Source organism: Papio anubis, chromosome 16, assembly GCF_008728515.1.
Source record: "Papio anubis isolate 15944 chromosome 16, Panubis1.0, whole genome shotgun sequence".
Taxonomy (NCBI): domain Eukaryota; kingdom Metazoa; phylum Chordata; class Mammalia; order Primates; family Cercopithecidae; genus Papio; species Papio anubis.
This window is the reverse complement of record NC_044991.1, coordinates 57,938,011-57,960,633: the sequence shown is the minus strand read 5'-3', so window position 1 is coordinate 57,960,633 and position 22,623 is coordinate 57,938,011. Positions and strand designations below refer to the sequence as shown.

The window sequence follows — 22,623 nt, the reverse complement described above, 5'->3', positions numbered from 1 at the left end:
GTAGTAAGAAACCCTCTATTGCTACAAGCCCTCCCCGCTCTGATTATCACCACACTTAGGTCATTTTTGGGATGGATTTCAAACAGAAGACATGGAGCTGAAGTCTCACCAGGCTCTAGGCAGCCCGACAATGCGCCCATCGCCCATCGGCATCGGACCTGAGTTTGCAAAATGGATTAACACATTTCAGTTTCCAGTGCTATCAGTCTCTTAGCCTAGAAGAATAAGAAATAGTCTGTGGGTGGAGGTCTCTTTGAAAGAAAGACCCAAGCTAGTTAAATGGTATATCTGATTAAGCACTTTCAAAGCAGGACTTAATGATGAGGGTTGGGGGAGGGAACAAAAAGAGGCCAGTTGTGCCCCAGGTCAAACACCATCTCAGCCCTGGTGGGCCTTGCTAACACCTACTATACTCACCACAGGGTCTTTTACAATGTCTGCCAGTGTGATGATGTTGGGACCTCCTCTCAAATTCTCCAAAATCTTTATTTCACGCTTAATTTTCTTCTTTTTTACTGGCTGAAAGGGGAAAAGTACATCAGCAAAAAAAAAAAAAAAAGACACTCTTTTTCAGAGTATTTCAACATGTAGTGTAATACATAAAAGGCTTACTTATGAGCACCTTGAAGGAAGAAAATGTCACTTTCGTCTCTGAATCCTTCTCCTAGCACTGTGCCAGGTATTCTCTGCAGGTACTTACAAACGTTGAATTGAAAGAAAAAAAGATTTCTATTCCAAAGACCAGACTTCTGCAGAATTAGTATTTCAATCATCAGTCTTGATGTTCATGTTTTAAAACATGTTAAACATGTTAATGTCTTAAAACCTTACAAAGTAGCAATTTAAATGGTTAGTAATACTAAAGAATATCTTGAAAAGCTTTTTATCAATTAGGATGAAACATGGGCCCTTTCCATTTCTTCCTCTAATCGGGGCCAACAACAAGGATGGTCAAAACATCTTTATGTAGCATAACCCTGAGGGTAAAGTGTGGGTCTTGGAGTCATAATGCCCAATGTGAAACCTACCTTTACTACCTGCTAGCTGTAATGGCAAACTACATAACCTCTCTAAGCCTTTCGTTAAGTGTAAAATGAATAACAAGAGTACCCATCTCATAAGATTGTTCCAAGAATCAAATGAGGTATTTGAAAGACTTCGGAATATGGCTGGAACATAACATAATAATAACTGTCTAGCCTGATCGCCAATACTCTTTTTTTTTCTTTTTGAGGTGGAGTCTCGCTCTGTCGCCCAGGCTGGAGCGCAGTGGCATGATATCGACTCACTGCAAGCTCCACCTCCCGGGTTCGCCATTCTCCTGCCTCAGCCTCCCGAGTAGCTGGGACTACAGGCACCTATCACCATGCCCAGCTAATTTTTGTATTTTTAGTAGAGATGGGGTTTCACCATGTAAGGCAGGATGGTCTCGATCTCCTGACCTCGTCATCTGCCTGCCTCAGCCTCTAAAGTGCCAATACTCTTACAAATGAATCCCTCCATTCTAAAAAGAGTACTCTGCAGAGTGTATCTTAAACATTCCTTTGTCCTCACCCATCCTTTCCACATCTGTTCTAGCATGGAATCCTTTCCATTTTTTTTCTGAGGAGGGCCTTGGTCCAACTGTACCTCCTTTATAAAGCCTCCTCCTTCTTTTCTTTTCTTTTTTTGAGATGGAGTCTTGCTCTGTCGCCCAGGCTGGAGTGCAGTGGCACGATCTCAGCTCACTGCAACTTCCACCTCCCAGGTTCAAGGAATTCTCCTGCCTCAGCCTCCGGAGTGGCTGGGATTACAGGCACATGCCACCACGCCTGGCTAATTTTTGTATTTTTAGTAGAGATGGGTTTTACCATGTTGGCCAGGCTGATCTCGAACTCCTGACCTCATGATCCACCTGCCTTGGCTTTCTAAAGTGCTGGGATTATAGGCATGAGCCACCGTGCCTGGGCTTATAAAGCCTTCTCCTGAATAGTCTAAAACAGTCCTGGACCAAAGGAAATACAATGCAAACCACATGTGTAATTTTAAATGTGTTTCTTGTGTAGCCACATCAAGAAACTTAAAAAAGGACAAAATTAATATATTTTATTAATCTAAAAATCTTATTTTAACATATAAATCAATGTAAAAAATTACTAATCTATTTTACCTTCTTTTTTCTGTATTAAACCTTTGAAATCTAATATATTTTACCCTTACAGCATATCTCAATTCAGCCCAGCCACATTTCAAGTGCTTAACAGCCTCATGCGGCCTGTGTGCCTGCTGTACTGGACTGTGCAGGTCTTTTCCGAGAGTGTTGGTCACCTCAGACTGGATGCCCTGCATAGAACTCTTAGAAGTTAAATACATCTCATCTCTTCATTTACAAGATTGGTAGTTACTAAAGTTTGATGACCAACAATCACCTGGATTTTTTTAACATAGAGACTCACAGAACCCACCAAGATTTACTAAATCAGAATCTTGAGAGGGAAACGGGGTATTTACTTTTAGATACTTTGCAGGCTGATGATCCAGGTCCAGAAACTACTAAATAATATACTATAAATTCTTTTAACTTTGTCTTAAGCCTCAAGCACATGGTAGCAGAAAGCAAGCAGATTTTGACAGTTCTCAAAACCTGGCTTTGTGGTTGCGCAGTGTTCAGAAAAGCATTTAAATTTTTCTCATTGCTGAAAGGGACTATACTTGCCCGTCAGTGATTTACATACCACAGTTAGAACAGGTCCAATGCAAAGGGGTACCCAATAAATAGAAGCTATTTTACTGATGACTTCCATGTAGTCCACATTGAATTCAACCCACGACCTCTTACCCAATACAATATCTACCTAAGAAACAAGATAATAGAAGTTTTCTCTTCCTGCTGGGAGATCTTTCTACCCTGCAGAGACTAACCCAACAACTTACCTACTGTTTTTCATTAACCCAACTGCTGGATTTTTTAGTGGGAAAAAAAGCTTCTGGTTGACAAAACTATTCAACAGAATCCTTCGAATCTATAAACTTAAAAAGCTGGTTTGTGAGAGGCCAGGCAGCTGACTCAGGCCCTAATTTAATGTGATCAACGCAACTTTTTCTTTTTAAATAAATAGGGGAGATTAAAAATTTTAAATATGGTTTACGAAGGAACTTCATCTATACTTACACCACCTACCCACAGTTACAGTAAAATATACAATACAGTTAGAAAAACTGAGCTGAAAAAAATCTTTCTAAATCACCCTTCACTCAAAACCATCAAGGGCTCACAATTATCTACAAGAGACAAGTCAGAATTTTAAGACTGCAAGGAAATGCAGAGATTTTTTCCAGGCCTTCACCAACTTAATCTCTCTTTCCAAGTTCAACTCCTATATATGGTCACATAACATCTTTCACACGAAATACTTCTCTCACTTTTCCCTCTTCCTCTTTTCTTATCTTGATGCACTCTATAGCCTGCTTCCCTTCACCACTTCCACCCAACACCTATCCAAATCCTCCTCCCATTTAGCCTGAAGACAGCTCCAGGGAGCTTTTCCTAACTACTACCCTCTTCTGAACTGTAGACCCACTATTCATACTTTTCATGTGGCTCTAAATAATAATATATCACCTCATTCTATCATATACCTTTCCATATGAATATCACCATACAATCATAAAGAACTCTAGTCTCCAAGGCATGTATATATGCACACAATTTTGTATTTAATCCTTTTTGTTTTTCGATACAGGGTCTCTCTCCCATCGCCCAGGCTGGAGTGCAGTGGGTTTCATCACAGATCAGTGCAAGCTTCAACTTCCAGGCTCAAGTGATCCTCCCACTTTAGGCCCTCGAGGAGCTGCGACTAAAGGCACATGCCACTACACTCAGCCAACATTCTTTTTAATAGATGGATAAACATGTCCTAGGTTAAAAGGACTACTGTGGCTAGTCACCCAAATGTTTTGATTTCCAACCTAGTTCTCTTTCTACATATTTCAAGAGAGATATAAATACTTAAACTCTTTGGTTCTCAAATGGCATGTGAGGCACCCCAGCAATGCACAGGAGTACTGTGGAATACTTTAATTTTTTGAGGAAAACACACCAAACAATCATTGCACCTGTCAGACACTGGGTGCACTACCAGCTTGAGGTAGTTCGTAGTTTCAACATTAGATTGTATTATATTCCTTGTGAGGGCGCATATTTTTTGTGAAGTTGGGTTTGCAGTAGTTGCTGTGATAAAAAGTACTGCGCAAAAATCAATGACAGGATATGAGGGTGGTGGTGTCCAATCCGATTACAACATTTGAAAAGCTATGCAGTAACAGGTCTACATAACCTGATGGTAATAAATTATAGTTACTAAGAATAAAATTATTTTTTTTCTTTTTATTTATGTGAGTAACTTTTTAAATGGCTACCAAGTTGTTAAAATAGAAATACTTAGCGGCCAGGTGCAGTGGCTCATGCCTGTAATCCTGGCACACTGAGAGGCCGAGGGGGGCGGATCACCTGAGGTCAGGAGTGTCAGACCAGCCTGACCAATATGGTGAAACCCCATCTCTACTAAAAATACAAAAATTAGCCAGGCATGCTGGCGTGCACCTGTAGTCCCAACTACTCGGGAGGCTGAGGCAGGAGAATTGCTGAACCCAGGAGGCGGAGGTTGCAGTGAGCCGAGATCTCGCCACTGCACTCCAGCCTGGGTGACAGAGCGAGACTCTGTCTCAAAACAAAAACAAAAACAAAAACAAAATAAATAAATAAATAAATAAAACTTACATAGTTATTTGGACCTTGCTACTTAATACACAGATGAGGTATTTCTTGACTTACGAGTACCATGAAAAATTACTAAGATAGTATAAGTGTTATAAATTGAGAAAGTTTGGAAACTTCTACTTTTCAGTGTCAAATATGAAAAAGTTCCTGTGGTAAGGAACTGTATGTTAAGTTCCCAATATAAGACAGGGCACAGCATAGTTATAACTAAATTAAAAGTTGTATATTGGTAGCCCAGAGGCCAAATCTGGCCTGTGCATTGTCTTTTTAAATCTTGAGCCAACACAAGTCAGGAGAATTCATATACAAATATAAATTTCTGGCTTTTCTTTGCAAAACAGAGTATGAAGCAACAATGGACTTGCATTACTGCAGGGCAATCATCAGCTTCAGCTGAGAAGCAGCTAACTCCTTTTGAAGAGGCATGTGTTTCCCAGTTTGTTTCAGTCCCTATCACTCACATCTAAGCATGGGCAATTACACCAGACTAGCTGCACTGATATCATCTGACTGTCCCCCTTAAGTCCTGTGACTCCTCATCCTTACAAAGTAGAGACAATTATTTATTTATTGAAAATAAAAGCCTCATTATATAATGAAAAGTATAGGAAATAAGTATTAGGCAAGAACTGGGAGAGAAGAGACTGTACCTTTGCTCCCTTACTCTGCCACAACCTAGCAATATAAGTCAACTCAAATCACTTCTCTTGCTTCAGTTTCCTGATCTGTCAAATAAGCAGAACTTGTTCTATTGAGTTCACAGTATACAACAAAATTTTATTTATTTGCTTTGGCACCAAAAACTTTTAAAATGCTGTTTTAAAAAAGTCTTCACAATCTTCACAACTATTTTTAAAAATCTATATTCCAAATACCTCTGAAATTATCTCTTGTACTCACCTTGAGAATTTTAACAACAACTTTTTCATTATTTGTGATGTTGATGGCTTCAAATACTTCACTGTATTTACCTCGGCCTAATTTTCGAACCAGCTGGTAGTCATCTTGATTTCTGTGGATACAAACAAAATGACTTATAAATGGTCAAATTATCAAGCATCAATTCAACTTACAGGAATCTACTGCCAGCAGGTGTAAAAGAAATAAGAGGTATTTCAAATAATTCCCAAATTGGTTTCATTGTATTTTTTTTAATTAGGCCACTTAAAAATACATGTTCCAAATCCTAGAATTAGAAAAACTTACACCTTTCAATTGTTCTTTCAAATCCCAAACTGTTTACATCTTTATTGGCACATGACATGGAGCTAGCTTGTATTAAGGTTTGTTCTGAATATGTTTGTCTCCAACAAGAGACAGCTTTCCCCAAGAGAATAATTTTTATATATTCTTGTCCCTTAGGGCTTGGTCCAGTGTTGGCACTTAGCAGGAACTCAAAACATTTTGCAAGACTGTTTCAATCTAGCTAACTTTGGCAGCAGCTGATTTTTAACAGGCCTCTTTGAAGGTAAATGGCTTTCAAATGTATAGGCTTAATCTATTTGCCCTCCAGGGCAAGCTCTGGGGATAGTACATGTGTAGTAAAGTTCACAGAGCACACTATAGATTGTAAACTATAGTCAGTGGTCCCCTCCTCTACTTACACCCATATTCTGTGACCAATAAGCAACATCAGAGGTAATAAACAGAGGTAGAATAAGGGAAATGCCAACATTTTCCTCCTGCCCCTGCCTGCTTTCAATGTAGAGGGCTTTGCTCTGAAGAATGACAAACACAGTTCCATTAAGGCCTAAATTCTATCTACTCCTGCTGGAGCTACTAAGTATCCAATATGAACCAAATCAACCATATCAACCATTCATTTTCCTCAAGTAGCTAAAAAGAAAGTGAATGAAAAGACAAAAGGTACTAAAAACAATGGACAACATTATAATCATGGCAGGTCTAGGGGAAGAAAGCTCCTACTTCTTTCTGTCTGAGTTCTCTTCCTATGGGAGGGTATACAAAACAAATGCGAGCAAACGAACAGTACCATGTCAAAAGCCCAAAAGGGCTCTTTAGTGCCATTTAAGCAGAACCAAGTGCAAAGCACTCAATTTGAAGATAGCAGTTGAAATTCCTATAGTAAACAGTGTTACCTAGAGTCCAAAGCCTGTGACATAAACGGAAAACTGTTAGATTATCAGTAGTAACAACATTTATTGGTAGTAAACCACACTGGCACTTAATGGTGTCTTTACAGCATACAGTGTCTCTGTATTCAGAAGCAATGTATTTACTGTTAAGAATCATGGCATACTCAAGTTAGCTGGGTGGGGCGGCAGATGCCTGTAATCCCAGCTACTCCGGAGGCTGAGGTGGGAGAATCGCGTGAACCCAGGAGGCGGAGGTCGCAGTGAGCTGAGATCACGCCACTGCACTGCAGCCAGGGCGAAGACTCATCTCCACACACACACACACACAAAAATCATGACATACTCAAGATTAAAAATACACCCTATGACAATTTAGGAAAGCATCCACTAACCACTTACAGGTTATGGAAATCACATGCAGTCAGATATAAAATACAGCATACAAGAGCTGCAGCTTTGGTTTTCAAATTGCTTTCTTTTGCACTTGAATATCAAAATGCTTTTATCACACAAGTATGATCTGACCAATTAAATGTCTACCACACTGGGACAGGAAATGCAAACATCCAAATGAGTCTGTACAGAGAATTAGGAGGGCAAACACAGCTGCTCAGGCAGATTACAACTGTTCAAGATAGAATTTGGGCTGAATTCCATGTTAAGACATGCCTAGTCTCAGGATAAGGGCAAATGTTTAAGAATTTAATTCTGCTTCTCATCAGAAAGAAGTTACCTTTTTGGAGAACTGTTTCATCCTCCTGTATCAACATGAAACAACATTCTCTACCTCAAAATACTTTATGTAAGATTTTGGTGTTTTCAAAGTCTCTCAAGTATCGACTCTCACTGATCTGCAATGCCCTTAGCTTGATAAGCAAGCTGATAGGTAACTTTTTGTTGCCAGGTGCCTGTATAGAATACTGTCATGAGTATTTAATGACATTCTGAGAAATGTGTTAAACATCAGAGTGTTTACACAAACCTACATGGTATGGCATACTACATACCTAGGGTATAGCCTATGGTTCCTAGGATACAAATGTGTACCGTAATAAACAGGCAATTGTAACACAATGGTATTTGTGTATCTAAACATAGAAAAGGTAATGAATGCATTGTTGATGTTACGATGACATCATTAGGCCACAGAAATTTTTCAGCTCTCTTATAATCTTATGGTACTGGCCTACATGTGGTCTGTCATTAATTCAAACGTTGTTATGTGGTGCATGACTGCATATAAATCAGAGAAAAGGATAAGAAACTAAAATGATTTTTAAATGGCAAGCCCATTAAAATTGTTCACTTGCCAAAGCAACTCTGCTTCTTCACTGCAAAACCAAATTTTCAGCTCAAAAGAAGAAAACACAAATTGGGCTTTGATCTTGAGGTATACACATACAGAGTCATGGAGGTTTTCTGACAAAAACTACTCAACAGATCCACAAGATTCAGCCCTTTGAGTGAGTATAATGAAGTCAACAAAAACAATTACCCCCATTCCACCACATGTGACTCGTAATCCCAGTATTCTCGAGGTCTGTGTGTATTAACATCTGTGTAAACTCTGGCCCTGCTTGGCACGGGTCCCGACATGTCAGACAGGTTGGCGGACAAAGCTGGACTTGATGTTTGGAGATCTGGCAGTCACTGTGTTCAGAGGCAGCTGGGGGTAAGACCTTGTTTCAGACCTGTTTTCTTCAAACTGCAGAAACAAAATGCACAAAGTCCAAGGAATCATTTGCAGAAGGTATATGGGAAGGAAATAATCTTACAAATAATAACGGCTTGAAATATACCTCTGGCTCTCCTACTTATAGCCAATAAATATAGCTCAACTGTGTCAACCAGTGCTTCCTATGAGAAGAAAAATACCAAGAAATACAGTAAACTGATATTTGCTTTAATCATATTTTGCCAAGTATCCTGTTACCTATGCATGCAAAATTTGAATAATTTTTGTAAGACAGCCTGGAAGAGAAAAATGGCATTGAGGATAGATACATCAGCATTACCACTATTCATATATTCTACAAAAGGTATTGGAAAGAAAAGTACTTTCCTTTCAGCAGCTTTCTGTAACTTAAGTAGGGGAGCTAAAAGGTTCTAGAATGGCGGCAAAGCCGAGAGTAAAACTTGTCAGTCTGACTCATATTTGATGAGACCAGGAAGAGAATAAAGACTTGTTCTCATATGTCAAAGTTCCATGTCATCTTATAGCAATCCAAATCTTTTGGGGGAACCTTATGGTAATAATCAGTAGAAACTTGATCACCATTTGAAAGACACACTTGATTTCATTAAATTTAAAAATAGAAATCAGTAATATTCTCTTTATATTTAATACAGGAGCTTAAAACTGGCATAAAACAGTAATACAGACTAGCTGAACTATGCAAAATTTGACACTGGTGGAAAATAAGTAAAATGTTAGAAATATGCTATCAAATCAGGTTCCTTTCCAATGATGTCTTCCCTATCTCCTACAGCATTTGCTGATTCCCCTCATTATGCACTTAGATGAAATTGTATTGAGTTTCCAAATGTGATAACTGAGAAGGATACAACACTTATGCAGTTTCCTGACTGAGACAGCATAACTTCAATTTGTATGTGTGTATGTATGCATGTATTTTAAGACAGGGTCTTATTCCACTGCCCAGGCTGGAGTGCAGTGGTGTGATCATGGCTCACTGAAGCTTCAACTTCCTGGGCTTGGGTGATTCTTCCACCTCACCTCCCAGGTAGCTGGGACTACAGGCATGTGCCACCACCCTCAGCTAATTTTTTGTATTTTCAGTAGAGACGGTGTTTCACCATGTTGCGCAGGCTGGTCTTGAACTCCTAGGCTCAAGCAATCCTCCCACTTCAGCCTCCCAAAGTGCTGAGATCACAGGTGTGAGCCACCGCACTCAGCCATAACTTCAATTCAGAAAAAGAGGAAGTGTCTATTTAAAAAGGGGAAAGAGGTACTATACTCCTAAAACACGTCCATATCATAAAAGACAAATGGAGGCTAAAGAGACACTGCATAAATGCAATACTCTATTCTAGACTGTATTCCATACTGCAGCAGGTGGAGGTGGGGATGCTATAAAAAACAATATTCACAGAACTGGAATTCAGAGGGTATTAAATTATTGTATCAATGTAAATTTGTGAAGTTGGTACATAATCACAACAGTTAAGATAATATATCTATTCTTCTTTTCTGAGACGGAGTTTCCCTCTTGTAGCTCACGCTGGAGTGCAATGGCGTGATCTCAGCTCACTGCAACCTCTGCTGCCTCCCGGGTTCACGCGATTCTCCTGCCTCAGCCTCCCCAGTAGCTGGGATTACAGGCATGCGTCACCACGCCTGGCTAATTTTGTATTTTTAGTAGAGACGGGGTTTCTCCATGTTGGTTAGGCTGGTCTCAAACTCCCGACCTCAGGTGATCCACCCGCCTCGGCCTCCCACAGTGCTAAGATTACAGACGTGAGCCACCGCGCGCAGCTCAAGAATATCTCTATTCTTTTTTTTTTGAGACGGAGTCTCGCTCAGTCGCCCAGGCTGGAGTGCAGTGGCCGGATCTCAGCTTACTGCAAGTTCCGCCTCCCGGGTTTACGCCATTCTCCTGCCTCAGCCTCCCAAGTAGCTGGGACTACAGGTGCCTGCCACCTCGCCCGGCTAGTTTTTTTTGTATTTTTCAGTAGAGACGGGGTTTCACCGTGTTAGCCAGGATGGTCTCAATCTCCTGACCTCGTGATCCGCCTGTCTTGGCCTCCCAAAGTGCTGGGATTACAGGCTTCAGCCACCGCGCCCGGCAAGAATATGTCTATTCTTAAGAAATTTTCCTGAATTAGAAGTAAACAGCCATGATGCATATAATCTACCCTAAAATGATTTAGAAAAAAAGTGTGCCCACATGTCTACATGTGTATATATAGAGCACACATGACCGCACACACACAAATGATAAAACAAGTTGGGTAAAATATTACAATAGGTAAATTTGCGTAAAGGGAATAGAGATGCCCTTTGTACGATTTCTATTTACTTTTTGTTGAAACTTTTTTGTTTGAAACAAGGTGTCACTCTGTAGGCCAGGCTAGAGTACAGTGGTCTGATCAACAGCTCACCGCAGCCTTGACCTCCCAGGCTCAAGCAATCCTCCCACCTCCGCCTCCCAAGTAGTTGGGACCACAGGCGTGGGTTACCACACCTGGCTAATTAAAAAAAAATTTTTTTCTGTAAAGATGGGGTCTCCCTATGTTACTCAGGCTGGTCTCAAACTCCTGGGTTCAAGTGATGCTTCCACGCAGCCTCCCAAAGTGCTGTGATTATAGGAGTGAGGCACTGTGCCCAGCTTGTTGAAACACTTTTAAAAATTGTGGTAAAATATACATAACACAAACTTTATGGCCAGGCACAGTGGCTCACTATGGGAGGCTGAAGAGGGTAGATTGCTTGAACCCAGGAGTTCACACCCAGTCTGGGCAACATGGCAAAACCCCGTCTCTACTGAAAATACAAAAAATCAGCCAGGTGTGGTGGTGTGTGCCTGCAGTCCCAGCTACTTGGGAGGCTGAGGTGGGAGAATCACTGGAGCCCAGGAAGTTGAGGCTACAGTGAACTGTGATTGTACTACTGCACTGCAGCCTGGGTGACAGGAGACAGACCCCAACTAAAAAAAAATAAAAACTACCATTTTATCTACATTTAAACATAAAGTTCAGTTGCATAAGTATATTCACATTCTTGTGCAATTATCACCAGATCATCCATTTCTATAAATTTTTACTATCCCAAATTAAAACTACGTATCCACTAAACACTAATTTTCCCTCCCTCTAACTCTTCGCAACCACTATTCTATTTTCTGTCTGAGTTGGCTATTCTAGGAATCTCATACAAGTGGAATCAGACATTTGTCTTTTGTTTTGTTTATTTAATTTAGCATAATGTCTTCAAGGTTGATCCATGTTGTAGCATGTGTTAGAATTCCAATCCTTTTAAAGGCTGAATGATATTGCACTGTATATATATGTATATATGTATATATATATTTGTCTTATGTATATACACACGCACACACATACTACATTTTGCTTATCCATTTATCTGCTGATGGACACTTGTTGCTTCCACAGCTTGGCTATTGTAAATAATGCTGCTATGGACATAGGTGTACAAACATCTGTCTGAGACCTTGCTTTCAAATCTTTTAGGTATATATCCAGAAGTGGAATTGCTGAACCATGTAGTAATTCTATGTTTAATTTTTTGAGGAACCAGCATATTGTTGCAACAAGCTGGGCACGGTGGCTCACTCCTATAGAGCAACTGTATCATTTTACACTCCCACGAACAGGGCAAAAGCTACAACTTCTCTATACCCTTACTAACATTTGTTATCTTCTGTTTTTTTTTTTTTTTTTTGAGACGGAGTCTCGCTCTGTAGCCCAGGCTGGAGTGCAGTGGCCGGATCTCAGCTCACTGCAAGCTCCGCCTCCCGGGTTCACGCCATTCTCCGGCCTCAGCCTCCCGAGTAGCTGGGACTACAGGCGCCCGCCATCTCGCCCGGCTATTTTTTGTATTTCTTAGTAGAGACGGGGTTTCACTGTGTTAGCCAGGATGGTCTCGATCTCCTGACCTCGTGATCCGCCCATCTCGGCCTCCCAAAGTGCTGGGATTACAGGCTTGAGCCACCGCGCCCGGCCTTATCTTCTGTTTTTTGCTTGTTTTTATAGAGACAGGGGTCTTGCTTATGCCCAGGCTGGTCTTGAGCTCCTGGCCCTCAAGGGATCCTTGCACCTCGGCCTCCCAAAGTGCTCTCAAAACAGGCTGTGCCTGGCCTATTTTCTGGTTTTTCTTCTTCTTTTTTTTTTTCCCCCAGTAACAGCCCTCCTAATGAGTATGAAGTCGTATCTCATTGACTGTGATTTTAATTTGCATTTCCCTAATGATTAATGATGTTGAGCATCTTTTCACATGTTTATTGGCCATTTGTATATTTGCTCTGGAGAAAAGTCTATTCAAAGCCATTGTCCATTTTTTGATTGAGTTGTTTGTTGACGATGCATTTGTTATCTATACTATTTTTTTGCTGCTTACAAACTGCTCATCTTTCCAAAGCTGTATTTAAGCTGTAACTTAGCTACCATACCCAGAGAGAAGCCATGAAGACATACCTCCTTATGCTCATGGTGTCAGCAGCTAAAGGCTTTCAGAAGAATAGCAAGAGACTGGGATGGAGATTAATTCTGTATTCCTTAACCATGACAAACACAATTAATGATACTCCACTCCAAATACATGAGATCAAAAGATTCACATGCTGACTTATGAATTCTTCCATCCAAAAAACTCCTGTAACTTGCCTCTGTTCAACTCAAACCTCCAGAGGTTCCATAAATGTACTAAATGACCAGAAAACAACAGTCATTCAAGTACCAGAAGTCTTTAAAATTATTTCTATTTCTTTGATTTTATAAAACCTGGGTGACATTAATCTATCTTCACTTATTATCAGTTAAAAGTGTAACCACACACACACACAAACACATCAAACATGCAAAAAAACAGATGTTTTCTTATATTTTTTCTTCTTCCCAAAGAAACAAGGTCACCTATGTTGCAGGATTGGATGACTTTCTGTGACTACTATGCCTGCACTGACAGCAATGAAAGATACTAGGAAAACAGTAAATAAAGCTGTGGGTGTGAATATGGCCAAAACAGTATAAACAACAGCATGAACCCAACAGAAATACTATCCCCAGAAATTTATGACTTTTAATATATTAAACTTTTAAATTCTCAGCCTCTCCTCTGACTGAAACAGTATCTTCCTCTTTAGTCTCTACATACCTTTACACTTCACTCTTCCGGTTAACATTTTATACTTGTAAGACAGCCTTCATCAGTGGATCTAAAACCCCTCTTCCTATAGCTTAAAAAGTGATCTCTCTGTTGGGCTTTTTCCCAGCTTTGGTTCATCACTTATAAAACTTAACTGTGCTTGCAGACTGAAGGGAAAATGAAGTGAGATGATCTTCCAGAAAGGGCTTAGAAACACCAAATGCATGTAAATTTGTATTAAGTAATTACTATCCCCTAGTTCCTTAGTGAAAGCTAATAAGCAAAAACCTATCTTTACAGGCTGGAATCTTCATTCTTTAAAATACAAAAATTATAGTAGCTGTGGTTAACTCCCAGCTCCTGAGTTAACCCCTGAGGGCTAACTCACAAGGAGACATGACATTAAAAAATGAGTCCTAATTTCTCCCTGGAAATCATCTGACATATGGAGAATAGCCAACTCCTATTACTAGTCCATGTACATTCTTATCACCCAGTCGTCTTCTGCTGTCTCAAGGCCCTGGCATCCTCTGTGAGGAGTAGAAAAAGACTAATTACCAACGAAACTCTTGAGATTCTCGAGTACTTGTGTGAATGACCCTTGAAGCTTTGGGGATCATCAACTGGGACCTAATTTATGAACTAGCAGATCTGATTCTCCACTGGGAAGACAGGTGAGAGGATCACTTGAGCCTGGGAGGTCAAGGTTGCAGTAAGCCATGATCTCGCCACTGCACTCCAACGTGGGTGACAGAGAAAGATCCTGTCTCAAAAACAAACAAACAACAACAACAACAAAAAAAACAAGAGGGGATGCGAAAACACAGAAAAGAGAGGTCAAAGATAAATATTATCATTAGTATTTTTTTGAGACAGGAGACAGGGTCTTGCTCTGTCACCCAGGCTGGAGTGCAGTGGTGCAATCTCAGCTCACTGAAACCTCCACCTGACCTCCTGGGCTTGAGCAATCCTCCCACCTCAGCCTCCCGAGTAGTTGGGACTATAGCAGTAGGCCATCAGGCCCAGCTAATATTTGTATTTTTTGTAGAGACGAGGTTTCGTCATGATGCCCAGGCTGGTCTCAAACTCCTGGACTCAAGTGATCCACCAGCCTTGGCCTCCCAAAAGTGCTGAGATTACAGGTGTGAGCCACCGTGCCCAACCAAGATAAACATTATCTTATTTAGAAATAGTATTTCACTTATACCTCTGCAAATGCATATGTATATTCACATGTAGCCCAACAAGAAGAAAACACACAACCTACATTTCTCAATTTTTGGTTTGATTCTTCCCTACATTCCTTATTTTGTCTACCCCTTAAATATATAACCATCTACTATGAAAAAGTACTGTCCTAGGCCTTAGGAATGTAAGTGAACAAGGCAGAACAGGGGTGAGACAAGTATGCCATTAAAGATTTTACCTATGGATGCAATTTATAGATTCAATGTCATCCCCATCAAGCCACCAATGACTTTCTTCACAGAACTGGAAAAAACTACTTTAAAGTTCATATGGGGCCGGGCGCGGTGGCTCAAGCCTGTAATCCCAGCACTTTGGGAGGCCGAGACGGGCGGATCACGAGGTCAGGAGATCGAGACCATCCTGGCTAACACGGTGAAACCCCGTCTCTACTAAAAAAAAAAAAAAAATACAAAAAACTAGCCGGGCGAGGCGGCGGGCGCCTGTAGTCCCAGCTACTCGGGAGGCTGAGGCAGGAGAATGGCGTGAACCCGGGAGGCGGAGCTTGCAGTGAGCTGAGATCCGGCCACTGCACTTCAGCCTGGGCACAGAGCGAGACTCCGTCTCAAAAAAAAAAAAAAAAATAAAAAAAATAAAGTTCATATGGAGCCAAAAAAAAGCCCATATTGACAAGACAATGCTAAGCCAAAAGAACAAAGCTGGAGGCATCACGCTACCTGACTGCAAGCTATACTACAAGGCTACAGTAACCGAAACAGCATGGTACTGGTACCAAAACAGAGATATAGACCAATGGAACAGAAGAGAGCCCTCAGAAATCATACCACACATCTACAACCATCTGATCTTTGACAAACCTGACAAAAACAAGAAATGGGGAAAGGATTCCCTATTTAATAAATGGTGCTGGGAAAACTGGCTAGCCATATGTAGAAAGCTGAAATTGGATCCCTTCCTTACACCTTATACAAAAATTAATTCAAGATGGATTAAAGACTTAAATGTCAGACCTAAAACCATAAAAATCCCAGAAGAAAACCTAGGCAATACCATTCAGGACATACGCACGGGCAAGGACTTCATGTCTAAAACACCAAAACCAATGGCAACAAAAGCCAAAATTGACAAATGGGATCTAATTAAACTAAAGAGCTTCTGCACAGCAAAAGAAACTACCATCAGAGTGAACGGGAAACCTACAGAATGGGAGAATATTTTTGTAATCTACCATCTGACAAAGTGCTAATATCCAGAGTCTACAAAGAACCTAAACAAATTTACAAGAAAAAAAATCAAACAACCCCATCAAAAAGTGGGCGAAGGACATGAACAGACACTTCTCAAAAGAAGACATTTATGCAGCCAACAGACACATGAAAAACTGCTCATCATCACTGCCCATCAGAGAAATGCAAATCAAAACCACAATGAGATACCATCTCACACAAGTTAGAATGATTATTAAAAAGTCAGGAAACAACAGGTGCTGGAGAGGATGTGGAGAAATATGAACACTTTTACACTGTTGGTGGGACTGTAAACTAGTTCAACCATTGTGGAAGACAATGTGGTGATTCCTCAAGGATCTAGAACTAGAAATACCATTTGACCCAGCCATCCCATTACTGGGTACATACCCAAAGGATTGTAAATCATGCTGCTATAAAGACACATGCACACATATGTTTACTGTGGCACTATTCACAATAGCAAAGACTTGGAACCAACCCAAATGCCCATCAATGACAGACTAGATTAAGAAAATGTGGCACATATACACCATGGAATACTATGCAGCCATAAAAAAGAATGAGTTCATGTCCTTTGTAGGGACATGGATGAAGCTGGAAACCATCATTCTCAGCAAACTATCGCAAGGACAGAAAACCAAATACCGCATGTTCTCACTCATAGGTGGGAATTGAACAATGAGATCACTTGGACATAGGAAGGGGAACATCACACACCAGGGCCTGTTGTAGGATAGGGGGTGGGGGGAGGGATAGCATTTGGAGATATGCCTAATGTAAATGACGAGTTAATGGGTGCAGCACACCAACACAGCACATGCATACATATGTAACAAACCTGCACATTGTGCACATGTACCGTAGAACTTAAAGTATAATAATAAAAAAATTAAAAAATAGATTTTACCTATGGACTAAGGGTAATAGAAATTCGTTGAAAAGTTTTAAGCAGAAAAGTGACCCATACATATTGTTTTTAAAATTTTTACTCTGGCTGAGTGGGGGAACAGGACTTAGGGAGACAGAAGGCTGTTACAGTAGCACATGTGAGAAATGATGACCTAAGGTGGTGGCAGTAGATCAGTGGACTAATATGAGAAACAAAATTTATGGTGTAAAATCAATAGCTCTGAGTCAACTGGAAAATGTTGTATTAAGTGGGAGGTGACTCTTGGATTTCTTGCTTGACAGATTATTGGTGCCATTCACGGAGATAAAAGAGTGCACAAGATAGGTTTTGGACTTAAGGTTAAAATGGCTTTGAATCATTCAAACGAAGATTCTGAATAGGCAGTTAGATATTACAAGTCTGGAGCTAAAACAGTTTCTCAGCTTTAAGTATCTAATTCTCCCAACAACTCTATGAGGCAAGCATTAGTTTCTCTAATCTACAAATAAGAAGAGCCTAAGTTCAGTAGCTTGACCAAGAATATCCAATACAGTTACAGTTGGTATTCAAAGACAGTGAGTTGCCTCCAAGTTTTCTCACTCCTACAGAACATAATCACTTTCTACTGCACATTCACATACACACCAGTCTTCACATCTTAATTTCTCAATTGGACCCTAAGTTCTACAAAGTTAAGAACCATGTTTAATTTACCTTTTAAATTTACAGTACCTAGCCTAAGGCTTTGCATTTTGTAGCACATTCAGTAAATACTATTTGGTGATCAAATTAATCTTGGCTTATTTTTTAAAAATGAAATGAAAATCAAGTTGCATCCAAAGTATAGGGTGTTCCTAAACACTTCAGGTAATTTGGTACACAACTAGGAGAACTGGAAAACCAAGTCAAAGGTTCTTGACTAATTGTTCCCTTCCCTCTCTCTTTCCCAATACTACAGCTTCTATTAAATAACAGGACTACAACTAGGATTTGTCTTTTTCCCCTCAATAATTCAAATTAAGAGGATATTGAAGAAACTTGATTTTAGCAATTTTTATAGCAGCTTATTTGGAAAATGGAAAAAGTGCCTGAGTCCCAGATATTTGGAAGATCGATTCTCCTCTCCACTGTTCATAATACTAGTATATCTTAAGGCAATCTAACAGAAAATGCACTGCCTTTCTTATTAAGTTCCATTTTAAATTGTCTTACTTAGTGCTTACTGTTCCCATGTAATTGCATAAAAGGAGGTATAACTTTAGTGGCTAACTATTTCAGACCACTACATCTACCTTAACGCCGTCAGAATGACTTTGAAGACATGGCTAAGTCGTGTATGCTCAATGTTTAGCCTAACAGAAGCCAATTAATCAGTTATGAGAAAAGCACCACGTCAATGAATTTTTCCCTACTGAAGTCAGACCACATCAAAGCCAACTGCACGGGTCTGCATGACTTATTCTTTAATAAAGTATAAGTAAATAAAAAGAAAATGTCATTAAACCATAAGGAAAAATTGTCTATTGCCAAAATAATAAGTTTACTGATATACACTGAATACAGCAAAATTAATTTCAATAAAAACTCCTCTTGCCCTTAGCTAGCCCCTCCTTTTAATCTCTTATGTTCAGTTGTTATTTTTCAATCTGGCAACTAAAAAGAAAACTAGAGGCTTAGTAACAGTCCAATACCAGAAAATTATACAAACAAGTTTGCTTAGTCATTTCTGCTAATGTATTTTTATTGATGAATTTCCTAGTATTAGAAATGGAAAAGATCATTCTAGAACTTCAAGTCAATTTTTGAACTGTAATACAATTAGTTCTTTTTAACCCTAATGTTTACCAGTCTCCATCTTAAAAGGAAAAAAAAAATCTCTCTCTCATCCCTAAATGAACCATAGCAAATGAACAAGATCTCATCATCATCCAGACAGGACAAAGATTTCTATAGTAAAGAATGAGGAATGTGCTTAGATTGCACTGACTGCATGATTTAGGACTGCTTGTTTAGAGAAAAAGCAGCTATATAGGAAAACACCTTTTATGCACTGCTGCAGAGAATGAACTCTTATTCCAAGCAATCAGGCAACATAAACTGGTAAGAGATAAACAAGACTTGTGAAACTCAGGGAGAGCTTAAATATGTATACTTTTCTACCTTGCTATAGAATCAAAGAGAAAAATTCAGTCAAACTTGTCCATTCCCTTTACAAAAGTGGCACTGATGAGAAAGTCAAATGAATTAAAAAAAAAGCACAAGTAGCTAATGTTACCTGAATTACTTATTTCAAACGTCCACACTTACCCTTAATTTCTCTCTTCCTTTCAAATCAAGAGCAGAATGCTCATGTAGTAAGCATTTACTGAATGTTTACTATATACCAGGAAATGTGTGCCTGACTGCCAGGAAGGCATCCTTTCTCTCGGCCCTGGAGAATAAAGAGAAAGTATCTCTGCCCTCAGACAAAGAAAACAGACCATTACAATCTCAAGTGATCAGTGCTTGAAAGAATTAAGTCATGGTGGTCTACAGACATTGAAAGGTATTTAAACCATCACCAACCCATCATTCATGCAACCGATATTTATGGAGTATCTAAAATGGGGAAAAACTGTAAGAAAAAAAAAAAAAAAACTATGCTTAAAGTATACATAGGAATTATTCAGATGGAAAACATTAAAATAAGAAATTGCAAAGCGTAACACTTTAAAGCAAGTTAGGAATTTTAAAGACCTATAATTTTGTACCCTAAAATGACCAAAGGCTGGCACATTTTTTTTTATCTCCTATAAGAAACGCATCGGCCGGGCGCGGTGGCTCAAGCCTGTAATCCCAGCACTTTGGGAGGCCGAGACGGGTGGATCACGAGGTCAGGAGATCGAGACCATCCTGGCGAACACCGTGAAACCCCGTCTCTACTAAAAAATACAAAAAACTAGCCGGACGAGGTGGCGGGCGCCTGTAGTCCCAGCTACTCGGGAGGCTGAGGCAGGAGAATGGCGTAAACCCGGGAGGCGGAGCTTGCAGTGAGCTGAGATCCGGCCATTGCACTCCAGCCTGGGCGACAGAGCGAGACTCCGTCTCAAAAAAAAAAAAAAAAAAAAAAAAAGAAACGCATCATTGGATGCCACATGCAACACGGCATCAGGTTTAAACAAGCAACTGATGTGCAAAAAAAGCATATCAGGTCAGCAACCTTTTTATATCTGATTTGGAGACTGTTAGTTTACTCAACTGTTAGTGCTTAAAACAAAAAATATCATTAATTAACAAGCTTTGGAATTCTTTTCTTTTTCTTTCTCTACTTCCAACACTATTCAATTCTTTGTCGCCCAGGCTAGAGTGAAGTGGCACAATCATAGCTCACTGCCACCTTGAATTCCTGGGCTCAAGTAATCCTCCCACCTCAGCCTCCCAAGTAACTGAGGCTACAGGCATGTGTCACCATGCCTGGCCCACTCAATTTTAAATAAGACAGAGAAGTAATTATAGCCAAAAGGGAATAGAAAATGCAAACCCAGAGATACAAGCAAGCAAGGAAGCCCAGAAAGCCTTTGTTGATCCTGAAAATTAGAATTTTGTTCTCACATAAACCAAAGCCCAGGGCTCTCACAAGATAAAAAGTCTAATAGGAGGCCCTCTTCATAAGGTGGGACTTTGGAGGGATACATCCTAACGGTGAGAGTGGTTGGGGAGTGGAAGATCCAGGGAGGAATTAAAGCCCTACTGGAGGGAGTATCATATCTTAAGCTTGTTTTAAGGTGGTCTCTGGATTAGTGCCCCTGCATACCTGATATAAGCAAGCTCTCCATGGAGAAAAGTACCTTACTGTGGGCCTCAAATGATTACTACAAATATCTATTTTTATATTTATTTATTTATTTATTTTTTATTTTTTTGAGACGGAGTCTCGTTCTGTTACCCAGGCTGGAGTACAGAGGCCTGATCTCAGCTCACTGCAAGCTCCGCCTCCCAGGTTCACGCCATTCTCCTGCCTCAGCCTCTGCTACAGGTACCCGCCACCATGCCCGGTTAATTTTTTGCATTTTTTTTAAAATTAGAGACGAGGTTTCACCGTGTTAGCCAGGATGGTCTCGATCTCCTGATCTCGTGATCTGCCCGCCTCGGCCTCCCAAAGTGCTGGGATTACAGGTATGAGCCACCACGACCTTAGCCAAATATCTATTTTAAAATACAATGTCCTAGCAGATCTCAAAAAACAAGAGGAAAAATATAGTGAAATCGTTTAATATACTTTTTTTTCTTTTTTTGGCGACAAAGTCTTGTTCTGCCGCCAAGGCAGTGGCATGATCTCAGTTCACTGCAACCTCTGTCTCCCAAGTTCAAGTGATTCTCCTGCGTCAGCCTCCAGAGTAGCTGGGACTGTAGGTGCACACCACCATGCCCAGCTAATTTTTGTATTTTTAGTAGAGAGGGGGTTTTGCCATGTTGGCCAGGCTGGTCTTGAACTTCTGACCTCAAGTGACCCGCCCATCTTGGCCTCCCAAAGTGCTGTGATTATAGGTGTGAGCCACCACGCCCAGCTAGTTTGATATACTTTTAATTGGTACTAGCAGAAAAGGAGAGAATGGGATAAAGGTAGTAACTGAAGATAGTTGAAAATATCCTAGAAGCAATTAGACACAATCAAATTCCAGAAGCAAACAATGTCCAAACAAGATCAATAAAAAGAAATCCAAAACCAAACATATCATCACAAAATAGCAGGAAAAAAACAAAGATTAGTTGGGTGCAGTGGCACAGGCCTGTAGCCCCAGCTATTTGGGAGGCTGATGCAGGATGACTGCTTGTGCCCAGGAGTTGGAGGCCAGCCTGGGCAAAACAGCAAGACCTTGTCTCAAACAAAAACAAAAAACTAAAGACAAAGATTAACCTAAAAAGCAAGTACAGAAAGAAAAACGCAGATTATATTCAAAGAGCAACATCAGAACAGCTGATTTTTCAAAACCAACAATGAAGCCAAGATAAATACCTGCAGTGTGCTGAAAAAAAATAGCTGCCAAATTAAAATTCTGTTATCAAGCAAATGTCTCTAAAGAAAGAAGAAAAATAATCACATTTTGGAAGGTCTGAGTTGAAAGAGAAAATAAAGAGCAAAAAAGAGGAAAATTTACAGACAGCCCCAAACAAACATTGATTATACAAAAGAATAACAATACCTTGAGAAGCTTTAAAAAATAGAAGACATAACAATAAAAACACAGTGTATCGAGGAGATTTCAAAGTATTCTTTCTAAAGTTCTTTTACTATATGAAAAAAAGATAAAATTACAATACCAGGCTTTGTTAAGTTATAGCTGCAAGTCACAACATGTATGACGACAACTAATTACAGAATAAAAATAACACGTATTTCCAAACCAGAAAGGGGGAAAAGTAAAATCATAAAAAGAATCCAAAAGAATGTTAAGAAGGGAGAAGAACAAAATCTAGAACATAAGAAACATAGGGAAAAAAAGTTAAATTGGAATATGATTAATTATATCAAATATAAGTGGAATAAATTATCCAGGTAAAAGACAAAGACTATCATGTCAGACCAAATTAAAAAAGAA

The 22,623-nt window shown here is 39.8% G+C and overlaps 1 protein-coding gene across 5 annotated transcripts in view; it reads right to left on the bottom strand.

The window, feature by feature from the left end:
* The window catches only part of CSNK2A1 (casein kinase 2 alpha 1), a 75,653-nt gene that overhangs the window by 17,305 nt on the left and 35,725 nt on the right, over positions 1-22,623 (bottom strand). For 3 of the 5 annotated variants that reach the window (XM_017944922.3, XM_009216408.3, XM_009216409.3), the window contains 3 exons: positions 8,351-8,560; positions 5,660-5,771; positions 418-519 (listed from right to left, as the gene is read on the bottom strand). In XM_017944922.3, coding sequence (XP_017800411.1) covers positions 418-519; positions 5,660-5,771; positions 8,351-8,451 — 315 coding nt within the window. In that variant the 5' untranslated portion in view covers positions 8,452-8,560. Of the gene's footprint in view, positions 1-417; positions 520-612; positions 1,223-5,659; positions 5,772-8,350; positions 8,561-22,623 lie in introns of those variants that run through there. The other 2 variants (XM_003904929.4, XM_017944923.3) reach the window with 2 other exon arrangements.